Raw genomic sequence first — 19,942 nt, 5'->3', positions numbered from 1 at the left:
CGTTACCCACTCCAGCCAGCAGATGGCGATATGCGTCTTTCAGGTGACTCTTCTTGTATAATCTTGTGGATTGAACGCTTCTTCAGGAACAACAACACGGCTACTCTTTCAACCAGCTCGGTAGCTTGCTAGCTAATTTAAATGCGAAACATTGACGCTTTAGACCATGTTAATGTACATTAGCTAATCTCAGTGTTTTAAACACAATTCTGTTGACGTTTCTACTGGTTAACTTTAAGGTAATTTGGTTGTTCAATTTGCAAACTTGTTAAAGATTGATACTGAGCCTAGCACTAGGCTAGTCGCTAATGTTAACTAGCTAGCTAACATCCCGGACCATGAGCTCACTAAACTACTCGCCCCTTGCTAAAGAAGAGGAGGTCTACTGGACTGAGAAAGAAGCTCTGGGGCTTAACATTGTCGTGAAAGAAGAAGAAGAAGAGGGTGTTACAGTGAAAGAAGAGAAATCTCCGTTTGGAGAGGAAGAGGGGATGGAGGCTCTCACAGTGGAAGAGGAGGAGGAAGAAGCTTTCAGAATGAAAAAGGAGGAAGAGGAGAATATCACACTGAAAGAAGAGGATGAGGGTATTACAGTGAAATATGAGAAAGAACATATTGTAGTGGAAGAGGGGATAGAGGCTGTCACAGTGGAAGAGGAGGAGGTAGACATTTTCAGAATGAAAGAGGAGGCAGAGGAGGCTGTGAAAGAGGAGGAGGATGTTGCTGTGAAAAAAAATAAAGAACCTTTAGGAGTGGGAGAGGGGATAGAGGCAGGCAGAGTGGAAGAGGAGGATGTTATAGGGGAAAAAGAGGAAGAACCTTTTAGAGAGGAAGAGGAGGCTGTCTCAATAAAGGTGAAGAAGGAGGTCATTTTTGGAGTGAAAGAGGAGGAGACAGAAGATCGGATTACCACCAGTGAGTACTGTTTTAAACAGGGACACAAACTCTGCCATTGTTGAACTAATGTGGGGTTTTAAAATTCAATATTGGTGCATAATTTATACTTAAAAGGAATGCAAAACTCACCCAATTCGTGGAACGACCTTTTTACATTTGCATCACAAAAAATATTTAATAAAATCATGATGGAAGTGGCCATTTTAGGCCCTTTTTAGACATATTAATGCCTCTTGTTAGACCCTATGATTGTAATAGAAGATCATAAGTTTACAATCTGTTTGATGTTCTCGTTCACACAGGAGAGAGACATGACTATTGTGGATCCTCTGGGGAGCCTCAACAACATCCTGATGCTGACGAGGCAGAGAAGAGTCTCTCCAGATCACAACACCAGATGGTACAGCTTGGTTTGGTCTAGCATACAGCTTGCTCTATCGGGGTCTGGGCTGGGTTTCTGTAAAGCACTTCATGACAGCGGTGACATCAGCATCCATAATGGTCTGTGTCCCCTCTTTAGGGTTACCAGGACAACGCTAGCCCTTCCGTCCTCCCGGAGTTCCCGTGTTGTGCCTCTTCTGGTAGCGCCTTACTGCTGGGTATGAAGAGGTTGTCTGTGCTGCTGGTGGACTGCAGGAAAACAACGGGGCTGAGTGGAACTGTGAGAGGAGGAGAGAAGAAAGGATCAGATTTGACTCATCAAAGTAAGTGCTGTAGTTTAGTTTGAACAAATAAAATAGATCTGCCCTCTGGTATCTGTTACCAGGACAACCAGTCTTGAAGGAGTTCCCACATATGCTAAGCACATGTTGGCTACTTTTCCTTCACTCGGCGGTCCAACTCATCCCAAACCTTCTCAATTGGGTTGAGGTCGGTTGATTGTGGAGGCCAGGTCAACTGCTGCAGCACCACATCACTCTCCTAATTGGTCAAGTAGCTCTGGGTGGCGGGTGCTCAGACGATGTGGAAGTCCTGGGCTGGCGTTGTTATACATGGTCTGCGGTTGTGAGACCGGTCGGATGTACTGCCAAATTCTCTAAAACAACGTTGGAGGCGGCTTGTGGTAGAGAAATTAACATTACATTCTCTGGTAACAGCTCCAGTGGATATTCCTGCAGTCAGCATGCCAATTGCACGCTCCCTCAAAACTTGAGACATCTGTGGCATTGTGTTGTGTGACAAAACTGAACATTTTAGTGGCCTTTTATTGTCCCCAGCACAAGGTGCACCTGCGTAATGATCATGCTGTTTGATCAGCTTCTTGATATGCCACACCTGTCAGGTGAATGGATTATCTTGGCAAAGGAGAAATGTTCACTGACAGGGATGTTATCAAATTTGTGAACCAGATTTGAGAGAAATTATCTTTCATGCGTGTGGAAAAATTCTGGCATGTTTTATTTCAGCTCATGAAACATGGGACCAACACTTTACATATTTATATTTTTGGAACATCTACCCAAAATATTTCATTCTTTTTTTACTTTACTCAAAATATCATGACATTAATGATAGTCAAAATGTAAAAAAAATGTGTGAACTTCGAAATAAATAAAAATTGCCTTTTTTTCCCACCTTTATTTATCCAAGTTCTCATTTACAACTGCGACCTGGCCAAGATAAAGCAAAGCAGTGCTACAAAAACAACACAGAGTTACACATAAACAAACGTATAGTCAACAACACAAAAGAAAAGGTCTATGTACAGCGTGTGCAAATGTAGTAAGATTAGGGAGGTAAGGCAATAAATAGGCTATAGGCCAATTTAGCATTAACACTGGAGTGATAGATGTGTAGATGATGATGTGCAAGTCGAGATACTGTGGTGCAAAAAAATAACAATATGGGGATGAGGTAGTTGGGTGTGCTATTTACAGATGGGCTGTGTACAGGTAAGCTGCTCTGACAACTGATGCTTAAAGTTAGAGAGGGAGATACAAGTCTCCAGCTTCAGTGATTTTTGCAATTCGTTCCAGTCATTGGCAGCAGAGAACTGGAAGGACAGGCGGCCAAAGTAGGTATTGGCTTTGGGTGTGACCAGTGAAATATACCTGCTGGAGTGCGTGCTACTGGTGGGTGAGCTGATGGTGACCAGTGAGCTGAGATAAGGCGGGGCTTTACCTAGCAAAGACTTATAGATGACCTGGAGCCAGTGAGTTTGGCGACGAATATGTAGAGAGGGCCAGGCAACGAGAGCATACAGGTCGCAGTGGTGGGTAGTATATGGGGCTTTGGTGACAAAACGGATGGCACTGTGATAGACTACATCCAATTTGCAGAGTAGAGTGTTGGAGGCTATTTTGTAAATGACTTCGCCGATGTCAAGGATCGTTAGGATAGTCAGTTTTACAAGCGTATGTTTGGCAGCATGAGTGAAGGAGGTTTTGTTGCGAAATAGGAAGCCGATTCTAGATTTAATTTTGGATTTGAGATGCTTAATGTGAGTCTGGAAGGAGAGTTTACAGTCTAACCAGACACCTAGGTATTTGGTAGTTGTCCACATATTCTAAGTCAGAACCGTCCAGAGAAGTGATGCTAGTAGTCAGGCGGGTGGGTGCGGGCAGCAATCGGTTGAAGAGCATGTATTTAGTTTTACTAGCATTTAAAAGCAGTTGGAGGCCACGGAAGGAGTGTTGAATGGCATTGAAGCTCATTTGGAGGTTTGTTAACACAGTGTCCAAAGAAGGGCCAGATGTATACAGAATGGTGTCGTCTGCGTAGAGGTGGATCAGAGAATCCCCAGCAGCAAGAGCGACTTCATTGATACAGTTGAAGTCAGAAGTTTACATGCACTAATGTTGGAGTCATTAAAACTCGTTTTTCAATCACTCCACAAATTTCTTGTTCACAAACTATAGTTTTGGCAAGTCGTTTAGGATATCTACTTTGTGCATAACACAAGTCATTTTTCCAACAATTGTTTACAGACAGATTATTTCACGTTTAATTCACTGTATCACAATTCCAGTGCCTTTACACAGCTTGGAAAATTCCAGAAAATGATGACATGGCTTTAGACGCCTCTGATAGGCTAATTGACCTCATTTGAGTCAATTGGAGGTGTACCTGTGGATGTATTTCAAGGCCTACCTTCAAACTCAGTGCCTCTGTGCTTGACATCATGGGAAAATCAAAAGAAATCAGCCAAGATCTCAGAAAAAAAATTGTAGACCTCCACAAGTCTGGCTCATTGTTGGGAGTAATTTCCAAATGCCTGAAGGTACTATGTTCATCTGTATAAACAATAGTACGCAAGTATAAACACCATGGGACCACGCAGCCGTCATATTGGCTCATTCATCCCCCTCTTCTCCCCTGTTACTATTCCCCAGGTTGTTGCTGTAAATGAGAATGTGTTCTCAGTCAACATACCTGGTAAAAAAAATAAATAATAAATACAGCTACGGAAGGAGACAAGTTCAGTCTCCTAGAGATGAACGTACTTTCGTGCGAAAAGTGCAAATCAATCCCAGAACAACAACAAAGGACCTTGTGAAGATGCTGGAGGAAACAGGTACAAAAGTATCTATATCCACAGTAAAACAAGTCCTATATCGACATAACCTGAAAGGTCGCTCAGCAAGGAAGAAGCCACTGCTCCAAAACTGCCATAAAAAAGCCAGACTCCGGTTTGCAACTGCACATGGGGACAAAGATCATACTTTTGGTCTGATGAAACAAAAATAGAACTGTATGGCCATCGTTATGTTTGGAGGAAAAAGGGAGAGGCTTACAAGTCGAAGAACACCATCCCAACCATGAAACACGGGGGTGGGAGCATCATGTTGTGGGGGTGCTTTGCTGCAGGAGGGACTGGTGCACTTCACAAAATAGATGGCATCATGAGGAAAGAAAATGATGTGGATATATTGAAGCAGCATCTCAAGACATCAGTCAGGAAGTTAATGCTTGGTCACAAATGGGTTTTCCAAATGGACAATGACCCCAAGCATACTTCCAAATTTGTGGTAAAATGGCTTAAGGACAACAAAGTCAAGGTATTGGAGTGGCCATCACAAAGCCCTGACCTCAATCCCATAGAATATTTGTTGGCAGAACTGAAAAAGCATGTGCGAGCAAGGAGGCCTACAAACCAATTACAATTTTGGCCCTGTCAGGAAGGAATGGGCCAAAATTCACCTAACTTATTGTGGGAAGCTTGTGGAAGGCTACCCGAAACTTTGACCCAAGTTAAACAATTTAAAGCCAATCCTACCAAATACCAATTTAGTGTATGTAAACTTCTGATCCACTGGGAATGTGTTGAAAGAAATAAAAGCTGAAATAAATCATTCTCTCTACTATTATTCTGACATTTCACACCTAAAATAAAGTCGTGATCCTAACTGACATAAGACAGGGACTTTTTACTGGGATTAAATGTCAGGAATTGTGAAAAACTGAGTTTAAATGTATTTGGCTAAGGTGTATGTAAACTTCCGACTTCAACTGTATATACAGAGAAATTGAACCCTGTGTCACCCCCATAGAGACTGTCAAAGATTTTAGAAAGGCAGGGCAGGATGGGAATAGGTCTACAACAGTTTGGGTCTAGAGTGTCTCCCCCTTTGAAGAGGGGGATGACCGCAGTAGCTTTCCAATCTTTGGGGATCTCAGCCAATACGAAAGACAAGTTGAACAGGTTAGTAATAGTTAGGGTTAGGGTGGGGTTAGGGTTAGGGTTAGGGTTAGGGTTGGAAGTTGAACAGGTTAGTAATAGTTAGGGTTAGGGTGGGGTTAGGGTTAGGGTTGGAAGTTGAACAGGTTAGTAATAGTTAGGGTTAGCAACAATTTTGGGAAAGAGAGGTTCCATATTGTCTAGCCCAGCTGATTTGTAGGGATCCAGATGTTGCCGCTCTTTCAGAACATCAGCTGTCTTGATTTGCGTGGGGGGGTGCTTGGGCAAGTTGCTGCAGGTGGTGCAGAGCTTTTGGCCGGGGTAGGGGTAGCCAGGTGGAAAGCATGGCCAGCCGTAGAAAAATGCTTATTGAAATGATCGATTATTGTAGATTTATCGGTGGTGACAGTGTTTCCTAGCTTCAGTGCAGGGGGCAGCTGGGAGGAGGTGCTCTTATTCTCCATGGACTTTAGTGTCCCAAAACGTTTTGGAATTAGTGCTACAGGACGCAAATTTCTATTTGAAAAAGCTAGCCTGAGCTTTCCTAACTGGCTGTTGTGGTGGCATATTTCTGCTTTACCAAATGAGGAGAATTACAAACTTCACACACCAGTCAGAGTTATACTTAAACTGCATCTTTAATAATAAGAGCTTTGCAATAGCATTTTACTTTCAATGATGCGCTATCTCTAATGAACCATTGAAAGTGTCAACAGAAAAGTACAAAGATCTTTTATAGCCAAAATACACCCCTCTCAACTTACATGACAGAACAGGGAGTAAAAGGAGCAGATTTCTGGGCACGGTAGAATAGATTCAAGGCATAATGTACAGACAAGGGTATGGTAGGATGTGACTACAGTGGAGGTAAGCCTGGGCATTGAGTGATAATGAGAGAGGTTTTGTCTCTAGAGACACCAGTTAACCCAGGTGAGGTCACTGCATGTGTGCGGGGTGGGAAAAAAGGGCTATCTAAGGCATGTTGGGCGGGGCTGGGGGCTCTACAATGAAATAAAACAATAATAACTAACCTAAACAGCAATAGACAAGGCATATTGACATTAGGGAGAGGCATGTGTAGCCGAGTGATCATAGGGTCCAATGAGCAGCAATAGGTGAGTCAGGGGGCCGTTCGGTAGTCGCTACTACGCTAGGCGAGCTGGAGACACGGTGATTCAGACAGCTAGCGGGCAGGGGCTAGCAGATGGGTCTTCGGCGATGTCGGGCGATTACGTCGGCAGACCAGTCGTGATGGATCGGCGGGGCTCCGTGTCGGCAGTAATGGGTCCAGGCCAATTGGCAAAAGAGGTATTGTAGCCCAAGAATTAGCTGGTGGATCACTTTGGCAAGCTGGGAGATGGGCCTAGTTCGAGGCTAGTTCAAGTCTAAGTGGTGCTTGCTTCGGGACAGAGACGTTTGCCAGGAGTAGCTACTCGGATTGCAGCTAGCTAGCTGCGATGTGTAAAGGTTCAAAGCTTGCGGTAGGAATCCGGTGATGTGGTAGAGAAAAAGCAGTCCGATATGCTCTGGGTTGATATCGCGCTGTGCAGACTGGCAGGTATTGACCGAGCTGAAGCTGGCTGGTGTCCGAGTTAACGGTGAAGACCGCTAGTAGTGGCTAACTGACTACTAGCTAGTAGCTAGTTAGCTGGCTAGCTTCTGATGGGGTTTCCGGTTCTAAAGTATAAAAATAGCAGATCTGTACCACATTGGGTGAGGCGGGTTGCAGGAAAGTTAATTCAGTCCGTAAATGGAAAGTGAGATTACAATATATACGAAATGAAAACAATATATAAAAATATTTACATGGGACAGGACGGGACAAGACAAAACACACGTCCGACTTCTACGCCATCTTGGAATGTGTCGACCCTATCGACAACGGGGAGATGTTACTGATGTGCTTTGTGTCTGTCTCCAATGTAAAAATGAAACTTACACACAAAATGACTTCTTTACTTAATTTAGGTTCAAGGAAGTGTGTAGGTCACATTCTGTAACATACAGCTATGAAGGTTATATATTTAGAACCACCTGCTGATTGGAATCCAGTCTGTGTCTTCCAGTGTTCTAGAACTGTTTAGTGTTTTGTGGTCTGACTTATATAACAGAAAGAATAATAAGTAATGTAAACATATTATCAGTAATTACCAGGAAGCTCTACATCATTTGTTTTAAATGAAATATGAAATGTTTGAAAACTGGCATCAAGATATTGAGGGATGTGATTTGGATTAAACCTCAGCAAGGCAGTTTTATCATGTGGAGATTTCATTCTGGCATCTCTTAAAATTAACACTGTCTTTTGCAGGAGGAAAACCAACCTTGGAGGAACCAAAGATGTCCAAACCAGCAAGACGACACCTCTGCTCCCATTGTGGAAAAAGTTTTAACCAGTTAGTTAGCTTGAAAAGACATGAGAGGGTACACATAAGAATGAAGCCACACCATTGCTCCCAGTGTGGAAAGAGTTTTAAGCGGTTAGACACCCTCAAAGCTCATGAGCGAATACACACAGGGGAGAAGCCATGCCATTGCACCCAGTGTGGAAAGAGTTTTACCCAATTAGGAAGCCTGAAAGAACACATGAGACTGCACACAGGGGAGAGGCCTTACCACTGCTCCCAGTGTGGAAAGAGTTTTAACCAGTCAGGAAGCCTGAAAGCCCATGAGCGAATACACACAGGGGAGAAGCCATACCACTGCTCCCATTGTGCAAAGCGTTTTATCCAATTAGGAAGCCTGAAAGAACACATGAGAGTGCACACAGGGGAGAAGCCTTACCACTGCTCCCAGTGTGCCAAGCGTTTTACCCATTTAGGCAACCTGAAAGAACACAAGAGACTGCACACAGGGGAGAAGCCTTACCACTGCTCCCGGTGTTCAAAGCGTTTTACCCATTTAGGAAACCTGAAAGCTCATGAGCGAATACACACAGGGGAGAAGCCTCACCATTGCTCCCACTGTGGAAAGCGTTTTAACTATTCAGGAAAGCTGAAAGAACACATGAGACTGCACACAGGGGAGAAGCCTTACAAATGCTCAGACTGTGGGAAGACATATTACTCATCACAGTCACTTAAACATCATGTGCGAATCCACACAGGAGAGAATAATTACTTCTCCTAGTGTGTAAATTTATATTTCACATCACATTAACTAAAAATTAATCAGAGAACATACACAGTGCTCCCAGTGTCTTATATTGTTGCCTGAGAATGTGTTTACCTGTTTGTACCATATTAAATTAAATGGTTCAAAGTATACTCAAATGTATGTTTTTGTAATAAAACATGAATTGAATATGGAGTATGCCAGTTTGAATATAAAATAGATCAGATTCCATGGTCCTTTTTTAAACTCTGTGTGTGATTATCTGCATGGCATTCCTCCAGCACTACAGATAATCAAGTGATATTTGGATGTGATGCATTTGTTCCATTGTTTAAATTTGCATTGTTGGCCCACTGATGATTTAATGAATTGAAAATGTTCACAGACTCTGTAATGCAAAATGTTAATTGTATGTGTCCACATATCTGCGTATGTGACTAACCTTGTGAAACTGACCTATTATAATCTCCTGTTCCTGGGAGTATCATCCTGTGTTGCAAACCAGCTGCACCTGTGCCCTTGTATGAATAAAGTCCCTCCCAGGAACAGGAAACTATAAAGATATGTGCTCATCACCCAATGCTTCAGGAATTCAGACTGTCTACACTGCGCTGTGTAACTCTGTTATTCTCTCTGAGCTCAGAAATAAAGACTCTTGGTTTGACTTGGACTCCAGCAGATCCTTATTTTATAATATCCACCACAACTCTCCCACAGATTGCTGTTTATCATTGTCTCAGTAAAGAGTTCTTTGTTTTCCTTTCCTGGGGGCATTTACAAGCCTCCCACTGGTTGAATAAATGTTGTTTCCACGTCATTTCAACAAAACAAATCCATGTGATGTTAGATCAATGCAGAAAACTGATTGGATTTGTAAAAAGCCGTCAACATCAGGAATCTTTATTTATTTTTCACCCAACTTTGTAAGCTAAATCCAATGACAGGTGACATTTTATGTTGAATTCACTTTAGTTGACGACTCAAAGAAATGTAAATAGAAACTAGATGTTGAACTGACGTCTGTGCGCAGTGGACTCGTTGGAATAAACGGCAGGTGTTGGATCAATATCCACCTTAGTAGCTAAGTTTCCGTGCAATTTTCGACAGATTTTCATGTGAATATTCTTAAATATGTACAAAACAATATATGCATTTTCCCACCAGAAATGTTTCTTTCACAGACTAACAGACTAATTGCAGACATAAGGCTTTGTGTGACAAATAAAAACATTTTTGCTGTTAAAATCCCATATACCGTATGAAAAATACAAGTTAAATGGGTTTCCATCACATTTTCAACTACTGAGGGTTTAAAAAGCTGTTGTATTATATAGAAAACGTGCTCATGTCCCGTGTACTGTAGTCAGCAGCTCACATATACAGTGCTGGTAGGCTACCTACATGATGAGATTATTATGGATGAGAGAGATATTATTTTATTTGTCAAATGGCAACCAAGCATCAATCATCATGTCACCAGAATAAGACCATCAAAATGTATTGGAAAGGAGCATCAAGCTCATCACATGCAGTTTCACCACCCTGTGAAGTTCATAACTTATGTCATCTGTAGCCTAATAAACTGCATGGTTTCCCAAGTCGTAGTGGGAGGACCACACAACATATCATCGCGTGACTCCAAGTTAACTGAGATGTGATGGTTATTATATAAATATTTGCACATAAAAGGAGTTTCCATCGCCATTTCTCATTCATACATTTTTACTGACGCAAAAAGACCCCACCATGTAAAACGAACTAACAAATTGTCTGTCTGCATTAATAAAATTGTACAGGCATATCCTGTTTCCATCAGCCCGGTCATTACTTTTGAAATGGTTGGATCAATATCCACTTTCATGATATGGATGAAGCCTGATTTGGAATGTCTGAGTAGTTCTATCTGATGTCATAATACACCCATCTGATAATCATGTGATATTTGGAATGTCTGAGTAGTTCTATCTGATGTCATAATACACCCATCTGATAATCATGTGATATTTGGAATGTCTGAGTAGTTCTATCTGATGTCATAATACACTCTGATAGTGATCCATTTGCTCCATTGTTTCCATGTCAGTTGGTTTCCCACTCTGATGATTTATATCTGACAGAGGGGCTTTAAAGGAATAGTATGGTCACATCTTAGTGTGGCTTGAAATAAATAGTATGGTCACATTTACAGGTTGTGGCTCAGTATTCTTAGTATGATGTGAAAAAAGAACAATCAACTATTTATTGATAATGTATATTCCTATTCAGCTTCTACATCTGCATAGAGGCAAACAGTATCTTAAAACTTCTTAGGGATAGGGGGCGACATTTTCACTTTTGGATGAATTGGTGCCCAAATTAAACGGCCTCGTACTCTGTCCTAGATCATACGATATGCATATTATTATTACTATTGGATAGAAAACACTCTGAAGTTTCTAAAACTGTTTGAATTATATCTGTGAGTAAAACAGAACTCATATGGCAGGCAAACTTCCAAATAGGAAGTGAAAATTCTGAAATGGGTCGCTGTGAAAGCCATCGCCTATTCAATTCTCCTATATTTATGGTTATATGCATACGCCTTCCAGTAGATGTCAACAGGCAGTAGAACGTGGAATGAAGCGTATAGCTTGATGTGGGACCGAATGAGAGCCATTGGAGTGACAGGTCAGGCATATTGCCAGTTCTTGGCCACGCACACTACGCATGTGATGTCCTTCCTTGCTGTCGGTCATATAGATATGAAGAAATGCTCCGTCTGGGACATTATTGGATATATATGAGAAAAACATCCTGAAGATTGATTCTCAACTGAGTTTGACCAGTTTATTCGATTTGTAATATCACTTTTTGAAGTTTTCGTTCATTAGCGTAAAGTTCTATGGACACGTGAACTACATATGCTAGCCAAAGTTGCTAATTTGACAGAAGTAATGGACATTATAAAACAAAAAAACGATTTATTGTGGAACTAGGATTCCTGGCACTGCATTCTGATGAAAGATCATCAAAGGTAAGGGAATATTTATGATGTAATTTTGTATTTCTGTTGACTCCAACATGGCGGAGAATGGCTGAGCGTTGTCTCAGATTATTGCATGCTGTGCTTTTTACTAAACTTATTTTTTAAATCTAACACAGCGGTTGCATTAAGAACCAGTGTATCTTCAATTATATGTTAAACATGTATCTTTCATCAAAGTTTATGATGAGTATTTCTGTATTTCACGTGGCTATCTGTAATTACTTTCGCTATTTTGGAGCCATTTCTGAACATGGCGCCAACGTAAAACCACGATTTGTGCCTATAAACATGCACATAATCGAACAAAACATAAATGTATTGTATAACATGATGTCATATGACTGTCATCTGATGAAGTTGTTCAAAGGTTAGTGATTCATTTTATCTCTATTTGTGGGTTTTGTGAAAGCTATCTTTGCTGTGAAAAAATGGCGGTGTGTTTTTGGATATTGTGGTGAGCTAACATAAATATATGTTGTGTTTTCGCTGTAAAACATTTTAAAAATCGGACATGTTGGCTGGATTCACAATATGTTTATCTTTCATTTGCTGTATTGGACTTGTGATTTCATGAAATTATATTATATTTGATTATATATATATATATATATAAATTGTACACTTCTATTTTCACAATTTGAATTATTATTCATCAAAAACTATACCAACAATACACTGCAGCTTTGACTTCAAGAAGAGAATGGGCTGATGGGTGGTGGTGCTACTCTACAGGTAAGGCTGTCCAATATGAATGTTCAATATCAATCAATCAAGCTTATTGTATATAGGCCTTCGTACATCAGCTGATATCTCAAAGTGCTGTACAGAAACCCAGCCTAAAACCCCAAACAGCAAGCAATGCAGGTGTAGAAGCACGGTGGCTAGGAAAAACTCCCTAGAAAGGCCAAAACCTAGGAAGAAACCTAGAGAGGAACCAGGCTATGAAGGGTGGCCAGTCCTCTTCTGGCTGTGCCGGGTGGAGATTATAACAGAACATGGCCAAGATGTTCAAAATGTTCATAAATGACAAGCATGGTCAAATAATAATCAGGAATAAATGTCAGTTGGCTTTTCATAGCCGATAATTAAGAGTTGAAAACAGCAGGTCTGGGACAGGTAGGGGTTCCATAACCGCAGGCAGAACAGTTGAAACTGGGACAGCAGCAAGGCCAGGTGGACTGGGGACAGCAAGGAGTCATCATGCCCGGTAGTCCTGACGTATGGTCCTAGGGCTCAGGTCCTCCGAGAGAGAGAAAGAAAGAGAGAAGGAGAGAATTAGAGAGAGCATACTTAAATTCACACAGGACACTGGATAAGACAGGAGAAGTACTCCAGATATAACCAACTGGCCCTAGCCCCCCGACACAAACTACTGCAGCATAAATACTGGAGGCTGAGACAGGAGGGGTCAGGAGACACTGTGGCCCCATCCGATGATACCCCCGGACAAGGCCAAACAGGAAGGATATACACACAATAGGTTGATCAGTAGCCAGTTAGCTGTGCTGCTACAGTCCAATATGAATGTTCAATACACACAATAGGTTGATCAGTAGCCAGTTAGCTAGCTGCTACAGTCCAATATAAATGTTCAATACACACAATAGGTTGATCGGTAGCCAGATAGCTAGCTGCTACAGTCCAATATGAATGTTCAATACAAACAATAGGTTGATCGGTAGCCAGATAGCTAGCTGCTACAGTCCAATATGAATGTTCAATACAAACAATAGGTTGATCGGTAGCCAGATAGCTAGCTGCTACAGTCCAATGTGAATGTTCAATACAAACAATAGGTTGATCGATAGCCAGTTAGCTGTGCTGCTACAGTCCAATATAAATGTTCAATACACACAATAGGTTGATCGGTAGCCAGATAGCTAGCTGCTACAGTCCAATATGAATGTTCAATACAAACAATAGGTTGATCGGTAGCCAGATAGCTAGCTGCTACAGTCCAATATGAATGTTCAATACAAACAATAGGTTGATCGGTAGCCAGTTAGCTGTGCTGCTACAGTCCAATATGAATATTCAATACACACAATAGGTTGACTGTTGACCAATATGAATGTTCATAATGAGGGAAAAATAAAGGTGGGCTCTCCTGTCAACATGGGGCTCCTGCTGCAGGTAGCCTAGCGGTTACTAGTGTTGGGCCAGTAACCGAAAGATCTCTGGTTTGAATCCCAAAGACAACTAGGTGAAAAATCTGTCAATTTTCCCTTGAGGACAGCAGCAGCAGGAGCCTCATGTTTCTCCCATTCTTCAATGCAGATCCTCTCAAACTCTGTCAGGTTGGATGGGGAGTGTCACTACAAAGCTATTTTCAGGTCTCTCCAGAGATGTTAAATCGGGTTCAAATCCGGGCTCTGGCTGGGCCCCTCAAGGATATTCAGAGATATCTCCCAAAGCCACTCCTGCATTGTCTTGGCTTTGTGCGTAGGGTCGTTGTCCTATTGGAAGGTTAACCTTTGCCCCAGTCTGAGGTCCTGAGTGCTCTGGAGCAAGTTTTCTGAAATTGTCTCTCTGTATTTTGCTCCGTTCATCTTTCCCTCGATCCTGACGAGTCTCCCAGTCCATGCCGCTGAAAAACATCCCCACAGCATGATGCTGCCAACCCCATGCTTCACCGTAGGAATGGTGCCAGGTTTCCTCCAGACGTGACCCTTGGCATTCATCAGACCAGATAATTTTGTTACTCATGGTCTGATAGTCCTTTAGGTGCCTTTTGGCAAACTCCAAGCTGGTTTTATGTGCCTTTTACTGAGGAGTGGCTTCCGTCTGGCAACTCTACCATAACGTCCTGCTTGGTGGAGTGATGCAGAGAATGTTGTCCTTCTGGAAGGTTCTCCCATCTCCACAGAGGAGCTCTGTCAGAGTGACCATTGGGTTCTTGGTCACCTCCCTGACTAAGGCCCTTCTCCCCCGATTGTTCATTTTGGCCGGGCAGCCAGCAGTAGGAAGGGTCTTGGTGGTTTTAAACTTCTTCCTTTTAAGATGATGGGGACCTTCAATGCTGCAGAAATGTTTTGGTCCACTTCCCCAGATCTGTGCCGTGACACAATCCTGTCTCGAAAGGAGTATATCACATCAAATATAGGCTACTTAAAGTTCTTGAGAGAACACACATATGCTCGTACAGTTGTCTCATTTTTACAAAAATAGAATTGTGCTTTTGGTCATGCAATATTTTCTTCATATACAGTGGGGAGAACAAGTATTTGATACACTGCCGATTTTGCAGGTTTTCCTACTTACAAAGCATGTAGAGGTCTGTCATTTTTATCATAGGTACACTTCAACTGTGAGAGACGGAAATCAGAAAATCACATTGTATGATTTTTAAATAATTAATTTGCATTTTATTGCATGACATAAGTATTTGATCACCTACCAACCAGTAAGAATTCCGGCTCTCACAGACCTGTTAGTTTTTCTTTAAGAAGCCCTCCTGTTCTCCACTCATTACCTGTATTAACTGCACCTGTTTGAACTCGTTACCTGTATAAAAGACACCTGTCCACACACTCAATCAAACAGATTCCAACCTCTCCACAATGGCCAAGACCAGAGAGCTGTGTAAGGACATCAGGGATAAAATTGTAGACCTGCACAAGGCTGGGATGGGCTACAGGACAATAGGCAAGCAGCTTGGTGAGAAGGAAACAACTGTTGGCGCAATTATTAGAAAATGGAAGAAGTTCAAGATGACGGTCAATCACCCTCGGTCTGGGGCTCCATGCAAGATTTCACCTCGTGGGGCATCAATGATCATGAGGAAGGTGAGGGATCAGCCCAGAACTACACGGCAGGACCTGGTCAATGACCTGAAGAGAGCTGGGACCACAGTCTCAAAGAAAACCATTAGTAACACACTACGCCGTCATGGATTAAAATCCTGCAGCGCACGCAAGGTCCCCCTGCTTAAGCCAGTGCATGTCCAGGCCCGTCTGAAGTTTGCCAATGACCATCTGGATGATCCAGAGGAGGAATGGGAGAAGGTCATGTGGTCTGATGAGACAAAAATAGAGCTTTTTGGTCTAACTCCACTCGCCGTGTTTGGAGGAAGAAGAAGTATGAGTACAACCCCAAGAACACCATCCCAACCGTGAAGCATGGAGGTGGAAACATCATTCTTTGGGGATGCTTTTCTGCAAAGGGGACAGGACGACTGCACCGTATTGAGGGGAGGATGGATGGGGCCATGTATCGCGAGATCTTGGCCAACAACCTCCTTCCCTCAGTAAGAGCATTGAAGATGGGTCGTGGCTGGGTCTTCCAGCATGACAACGACACGAAGCACACAGCCATGGCAACTAAGGAGTGGCTCCGTAAGAAGCATCTCAAGGTCCTGGAGTGGCCTAGCCAGTCTCCAGGCCTGAACCCAATAGAAAATCTTTGGAGGGAGCTGAAAGTCCGTATTGCCCAGCGACAGCCCCGAAACCTGAAGGATCTGGAGAAGATCTGTAGGGAGGAGTGGGCCAAAATCCCTGCTGCAGTGTGTGCAAACCTAGTCAAGAACTACAGGAAACGTATGATCTCTGTAATTGCAAACAAAGGTTTCTGTACCAAATATTAAGTTCTGCTTTTCTGATGTATCAAATACTTATGTCATGCAATAAAATGCAAATTAATTACTTAAAAATCATACAATGTGATTTTCTGGATTTTTGTTTTAGATTCCGTCTCTCATAGTTGAAGTGTACCTATGATAAAAATTACAGACCTCTACATGCTTTGTAAGTAGGAAAACCTGCAAAATCGGCAGTGTATCAAATACTTGTTCTCCCCACTGTATATATACACTGATCATACCAAACATTTGGAGAGAAATAAACGTCCTAATATGGACTAGGAACCTCCTCCTTTTCCCTCAGAAGAGCCTCAATTTGTCGGGGCATGAACTCTTCAAAGTGTCCAAAGCCTTCCACAGGGATGCTGGCACATGTTGACTCCATTGCTTCCCACAATTGTGTCATGTTGGCTGGATGTCCTTTGGGTGCAGTGAAGGCTCCTCAGAGAAGGATGGTCTTCCCCTTCCTCCTCTGAGAAGCCTCCACTGCACCCAAAGGACATCGAGCCAACATGACACAATTGTGGGAAGGAATTTTCTGTGAGTTTCAGAAGAAAATAAATTGGTAAAACATTAAAAAATTATCCTTTTGGATAAAACTATACTAAATATAATCACATCACCAAATAATTGAATAAAAAAAATTATTGAATAAAACATACTATTTTGCGTCCTCCTCTGGGTACATTGACTTCAATACAAAACCTAGGAGGCTCATGGTTCTCAAGGCTTCCATAGACTTAAACAGTAATTATGACAACTTCCGGAGGACGTCCTCCAACCTATCAGAGCTCTTTCACCATGAACCTTCTCCGCTGTGCAATGCGGTTTCCGAGCTGGTCATGGGTGCACCTCAACCCCGCTCAAGGTACTAAACGATATCATAACCGCCATCAAGAAGAGACAATACTGTGCAGCCGTATTCATGGGTTGGCACCCCCTATTGGGTTGTGCCATGGCTTAGATCTTTGTGGGCTATACTCGGCCTTGTCTCGGGATGGTAAGTTGGTGGTTGAAGATATCACTCTAGTGGTGTGGGGGCTGTGCTTTGGCAAAGTGGGTGGGGTTATATCCTGCCTGTTTGGCCCTGTCCGGGGGTATCATCGGATGGGGCCACGGTGTCTCCTGACCCCTCCTGTCTCAGCCTCCAGTATTTATGCTGCAGTAGTTTATGTGTCGGGGGGCTGGGGTCAGTCTTTTATATCTGGAGTATTTCTCCTGTCTTATCCAGTGTCCTGTGTGAATTTAAGTATGCTCTCTCGAATTCTCGCTCTCTCGAATTCTCTCTTTCTTTCTTTCTCTCTCTCGGAGGACCTGAGCCCTAGGACCATGCCTCAGGACTACCTGGAATGATTACTCCTTGCTGTCCCCAGTCCAGCTGGCCGTGCTGCTGCTCCAGTTTCAAATGTTCTGCCTGCGGCTATGGAACCCTGACCTGTTCACCGGACATGCTACCTGTCCCAGACCTGCTGTTTTCAACTCTCTAGAGACAAACGTTTCTTAAACAGAAAAAAACGGGATAAACATACCTGAATTTGTCAAATAAAATCAAACTTTATTTGTCAAATGCGCCGAATACAACAAATGTAGACCTTACAGTGAATTGCTTACTTACAAGCCCTTAACTGACAGTACAGTTCAAGAAGAGTTAAGAAAATGAGCAAATGACCAAAAGTAAAAAATAATAAAAAGTAACACAATAAAATAACAATAACAAGTCTATATACAGGGGGTACTGGTACCGAGTCAATGTGCGGGGGTACAGGTTAGTTGTGTTCATTTGTACATGTTGGTAGGGGTGAAGTGACATTTCATAGATAATAAACAGCAAGTACCAGCAGTGTACAAAACAAATGGAGGGTTAATGTAAATAGTCCAAGTGGCCATTTGATTAATTGTTCAGCAGTCTTATGGCTTGGGGGTAGAAGCTATTAAGGAGCCCTTTGGTTCTAGACTTGGTGCTCCGGTACCACTTGACGTGCGGGAGCAGAGAAAACAGTCTATTTTTGGGGCTTTCTTTATATAAGTCCTGGATGGCAGGAAGCTTGGCCCCAGTGATGTTCACTACCCTCTGTAGTGCATTACGGTCAGATGCCGAACAGTTGCCATACCAGGCGGTGATGCAACCGGTCAGGATGCTCTCGATGGTGCAGCTGTAGAACTTTTTGAGGATCTGGGGACCCATGCCAAATCTTTTCAGTCTCCTGAGGTGGAAAACTTGTTGTCGTGCCCTCTTCACGACTGTCTTGGTGTGTTTGGACCATGATAATTAGTTGGTGATGTCTTCAAGACTGTCTCTCACCTAAAAAACCTATCTCGACCTGTGTGCACCTACATTCTAAACTTTAATTCATAGGCTAGGTTGTAGCAATCTCATGATGGGTATAGGGAAAATTCTAGTATCATGTAGTAGCCGAAACCTATTGCTGTTACATTGAACAGGGTGAATGGAATATGAATGACAGTCATCCAATATGCTGTAATAAAATTAAGGCCATGCTCATGAAAAAACAAATCGTTCTGCCTCATCTTAAACGGCACTGTTTGGATGGTGGATTACCCACTCCAGCCAACAGATGGCGATATGCGTCTTTCAGGTGATGCTTCTTGAGGTTTCATTTACTGGACCGGACGCTTCTTCAGGAACAACAACGCGGATAGTCTTTCAACCACCTCGGTAGCTTGCTAGCCAACATAAAACGGAAAGATTGACGCTTTAGACCATGTTAATGTACATTAGCTAATCTCAGTGTTTTAAACGCAGTTCAGTTGACGTATCAACTGGTTAACGTTAACCTAATTTGCTTGTTCAATTAGCAAAGTTGTTAAACATTGATACTGAGCCTAGCGTTAGGCTAGTCGCTAATTCTAACATCCCAGACCATGAGCTCACTAAACTACTCCTCCCCCGTTAAAGAAGAAGAGATCTGCTGTATGCAGAAAGAAGCTCTGAGGCTGAACATTGTCGTGAAAGAAGAAGAGGATGTTATAGAGGAAACAGAGGAAGAACCTTTTAGAGAGGAAGAGGATGCTATCTCAGTAGAGGTGAAGAAGGAAGACGTCTTGGGAGTGAAAGAGGAGGAGACAGAATATCAGATTAACACCAGTGAGTACTGTCTTAAAAACAGAGTCACACACTATGCCGTTGTTGAACTAAGGTGGGGGTTTTAAGGGACATTCTACTGAACTTCTACACTTGAATATGTTGTTCAGTACTGTAGGAATTGTTAAAGGGGCCATCTGCCTTTGTTAGTTTTAATCTGCCATTGGAACATATATTTTGGGGACTTTATTAGATTTATTAAATTATCCATGTGGTCTACATTAAAGTGCATCTCATCTAGTATAACAGGCTTTTAAAATGCAATGTTTGAGCATAATTTATACTTAAAATATCAAAGGGACGCAAAAGGCACCCATTTAGTGCAACGGCCCTTTAACATTTGCATTTTAGGCCCTGTTTAGAGAGATTAATGCCTCTTGTAAGACCCTATGATTTTAATAGACGGTTGTAAATGCACTATCTGTTTGATGTTCTCATTCACACAGGAGAGAGACATGACTATTGGGGATCCTCTGGGGAGCATCAACAACATCCTGATGCTGACGAGGAAGAGAAGAGTCTCTCCAGATCAGAACACCAGATGGTACAGCTTGCTCCGTCTGGGTCTGGGCTGTGTTTCTGTAAAGCACTTCATGACAGCGGTGACAT

At 42.4% G+C, this 19,942-nt stretch overlaps 1 protein-coding gene across 1 annotated transcript; it reads left to right on the top strand.

Annotated features, from left to right (window-relative positions):
- Positions 1-81: 81 nt before the first annotated feature.
- Positions 82-9,293, top strand: LOC129845350 (zinc finger protein 260-like). The gene is made up of 4 exons (XM_055913242.1): positions 82-915; positions 1,200-1,297; positions 1,418-1,601; positions 7,827-9,293. The coding sequence occupies exons 1-4, from the start codon at positions 339-341 to the stop codon at positions 8,642-8,644; spliced, it is 1,677 nt and encodes a 558-aa protein (XP_055769217.1). The 5' UTR covers positions 82-338; the 3' UTR covers positions 8,645-9,293.
- The last annotated feature ends 10,649 nt before the right edge of the window (positions 9,294-19,942 follow it).

Source organism: Salvelinus fontinalis, unplaced genomic scaffold, assembly GCF_029448725.1.
Source record: "Salvelinus fontinalis isolate EN_2023a unplaced genomic scaffold, ASM2944872v1 scaffold_0283, whole genome shotgun sequence".
In the NCBI taxonomy this organism is placed as follows: Eukaryota; Metazoa; Chordata; class Actinopteri; order Salmoniformes; family Salmonidae; genus Salvelinus; species Salvelinus fontinalis.
The sequence above is the reverse complement of the archived record's forward strand: the minus strand, read 5'-3'. Positions and strand labels throughout refer to the sequence as shown.